Here is a 3,443-nt window from a genome sequence, read left to right on the forward strand (position 1 = left end):
AGAGAGGGAGGAACTTCAATTAAGAGAACATATTGCCACTAATATCCGACGGACAGTGTCAATCTGTCAGGCTACCAAAAGGCACCGAGATCTGATAACGGCTACGGGGTTCGGGCGCGTACACGCATATACGCGCGTGCGTGTGCGTGCGAGCGCGCATAAACTTACACATGGCCTATTGGACACGCTGTCTTCGATTTAGTTGTCGCGCTCGATCAGCTGGAATTAATACTGTGGTCGGTTAAGTGAGTCTCTTCAACCAACTCTTAACAGAGAGAGAGAGAGAGAGAGAGAGAGAGAGAGAGAGAGACAGATATCGCTCACTACGTGTGTGTGCGTGTATGAGAAAAGAAGGAATTTTCGAGGACCAAATTAAAATTTATTTTCGCTACCTCTTAATCCGGTCGAGATAAGACGTACGGCGAGTGAGCGAATCCTGGAAGCGCGGACTAACCCATGCCCGAGGATCAACTGGCAATTCACCAACCGATTCTTCTTGGATATTTTTGCACAAACCGTATGCCGTATAATTTGTTTGTCTCTATTCATCGGCGTTTCTCTCCAATTTTTCCATCTTGTAATCTTTGAGTCTTTTTTTCGAACACAGAATATGGCCAGTTATAACGATTGTGTTGGAATTTGAAATATGCTTTTAGTAATTGCGGAATCGTGTTGCATTCATATGGAACCGAACCGTTACTGAAATTCTCTAATAATTCACAAGTACATTTCTTATCGTGGTATGCAAGACTTTGTTTTATAAAGAATAATTGTCTCTATTCGCAATGATAATTCTAAAAGTACTTTTTCAAGCTAAATATCAAAGTATATTGCCGAAAATTTTTGCTTTTTTTTTTATTTTTTTTTTTTTTTATTTTTACTTCCGATTAAACCTTTTAAAGTAACCGTTTTACTACATTAGATTAAGAAGAGATACGCGTTCAAGCGCAGTTGTAAATTAATGAAATGGAAATAATAGTTCTCTAAGAAACGGATAGTAGCAATTTATATAATATACATATATATATATGTAAGTGTAGGTATATCAATTAAATTAGTTATAAAACTAAAATATTTATCAATTTACTGTTAAATATATCATTAAGACATATTAAATAAATGCCTGATTTTATCGTAATACTCGACAATAATTTTCAAGAATTTTATTAATAACAGTCATTTGATAACATGGATTTTTTAAGCTTATTTGAATAATTTTCATCCTATCCACTTGTAACATTAGTCTGTACATTATGTCTCGCCCATAATATGCTTCGCCACGAATTTTATACCAAAATATTATCTTCATAAAATTTATGTACACGACAAATAATTAACTAAATTGTTGTTCGGCGTGAAATCAATTGACTATATAAGTTTGAAATGTTTATTTACATTATTTATATAAATAATATGATGAAGAATTTACTGTAAACACGGGTGCTTATTATGTACAAATATTGTAGTAAGATATCCTTTGGAATCAACACGTTCCACGATAATTTACACGAGGGGCGCATAAAAGAAACCCGGAGGAGACTTTAGATCTCCCAATGTATCATCAAGCGAATGAAGCGATCATTGTAGAATAGCAGTTAGCCATCTACATCGCTCAGTATCTAATTGCCACATTTAATGACGAGCTCTCGCTTTGTAATCTCTATATTGTCCCTTCCCCCCCCCCCCCAACCCCCCCCACCCCCCCCCCCCCCCCTCCCCCCCCCCCCCCCCACCCCCCCCCCCCCCGCCCCATCCATCCCCCTACCCTTTTTAGAGGACTAGCGAAAGGAAGCTCAAAATAGAGCCTCATGACCAGACGGAAGTTCTACTAGAAACGTAGTTAATACCTATTCAGGGTATCGGTCTCTCGAAAAGCCGCATTTATATGGACGCCTTATGTGCTAACGTTTTCGTGGGAATTTCAGGCTTTTTATGAAAGGTTTGCTCTAGCAGCTTTTGTTAACAATACCAGGTTATTCTGAGCCTGGAAGTAAGTAGTTTACAAGCTTTGTTGCGTAAGGATGGATATATACGTTACGAGAATGTTTTAAAAGCCATAATATGCTTGGAGAAAAGGAACTTTTTATACAATTATAGATTTTTTACGTTATTGGTAAGTAAATATTTGATATACTTAAAGATAAATTGGCATTTTATCGATAAAATCATCAGTGAAATCATATTATTAAAATATAATTATATTTAAAATAGCCAGAACTATAATGAATTTTGTGAAAAATGTATGCAGATCTGCAATTAAATATTAAATTTTTAATTAATTCTATTTAAACTATATGTTGTACATTTGTTTCGACTTTTACATTAAATAAATATAAAAATTCTAGAATTACGTGACGTTATACAGAAATAGGCAAAGTTTGTTGCAAAACATTTTATTTAAGAAATAGTTGAGCGCTACCGCTCGTATTAATGAGCAGTCGACTTATGGAAATTTTATGTTTAACAATTTTCTTCCATACGATATTATATTGTTTTAAAAGCATCGTGTATAAGCAGAGCTATTACGCTTAAAATACAATTTCAATAACATGGGAATTAAAATCGGAATTATTGTGTAGCAAGCAATTAAAAGAAAGAAAGCGTAGTTTGTTTAAAGGAATAAATAGGGCGAAAGGAAGGGTGAAAATTATTACGATTGAAAGGCATAAAATTATCTTTAGCTGCATATTTATAATGAAATAAAAATGAAGTAATACTAATTTTGATGAGAAATGATAATTCATAATATTAATAATAATATTGTGGTAGCAGAGCAAGCCATTAATTACTCGTATTATAAAGCAAAATTAATGGCGCTTGGGTTTGTATTATGTTAGAAAAAATCTACTGTATCACTCGAAACTCAAATGGGGGGATCTTAAATTATCGAAATAAAGCCGATCGTCATAGTTTCGTATAAATGAGTTATAATGCGCGATTACCTTGAAATATGATTATTAGCTCTTGTCATATGTAATATGTAAAACATTACGTCGTAATTTATTATTTTTCATGCAACTGGATTACGAATCTCATATATCAGTTGATATATTTCAGCTTTATAATATACAATTCAGAGTGCTGAAGAATATTGATTAGATCCAGACTAGAGAATATATTAATCGAGATCTTATTTAAGAAAGTTTTCAAAAACTTTTCAATTAAAAATTATGCGGTTAATTGTTAGCCGGTAATCGAGATATTTTTTTGTAAGAATCGCGCGACATGTAATATGTTTATAATATCCCAAGTGATTGTAACAATAGTTAAGCGGCAATTGGGATAACGTAAAAATAATATATATTTTACATCATATAATATTTCACCCTCATTGATAATACATATTCGAAAAACAAAATGGGCAAAAAAAAACTCACCACGTAATATAATCTTCTTTAGAGACCTCTTAAAAGTCGTACAGTTCCACCTACGGTTCCGGAACT

General features: G+C 33.5%; 1 protein-coding gene across 1 annotated transcript in view; it reads right to left on the reverse strand.

Moving 5' to 3' along the window:
* LOC105367707 (Wnt oncogene analog 6) overlaps nt 1–3,443 on the reverse strand; it is a 46,192-nt gene that overhangs the window by 25,210 nt on the left and 17,539 nt on the right. The window contains 1 exon segment of the mRNA XM_011506479.1: nt 3,378–3,443. This exon segment is cut by the window's right edge and continues 10 nt beyond it. Coding sequence (XP_011504781.1) covers nt 3,378–3,443 — 66 coding nt within the window.

This window comes from Ceratosolen solmsi, unplaced genomic scaffold (assembly GCF_000503995.2).
Source record: "Ceratosolen solmsi marchali unplaced genomic scaffold, CerSol_1.0 scaffold10, whole genome shotgun sequence".
NCBI classification, from domain to species: Eukaryota; Metazoa; Arthropoda; class Insecta; order Hymenoptera; family Agaonidae; genus Ceratosolen; species Ceratosolen solmsi.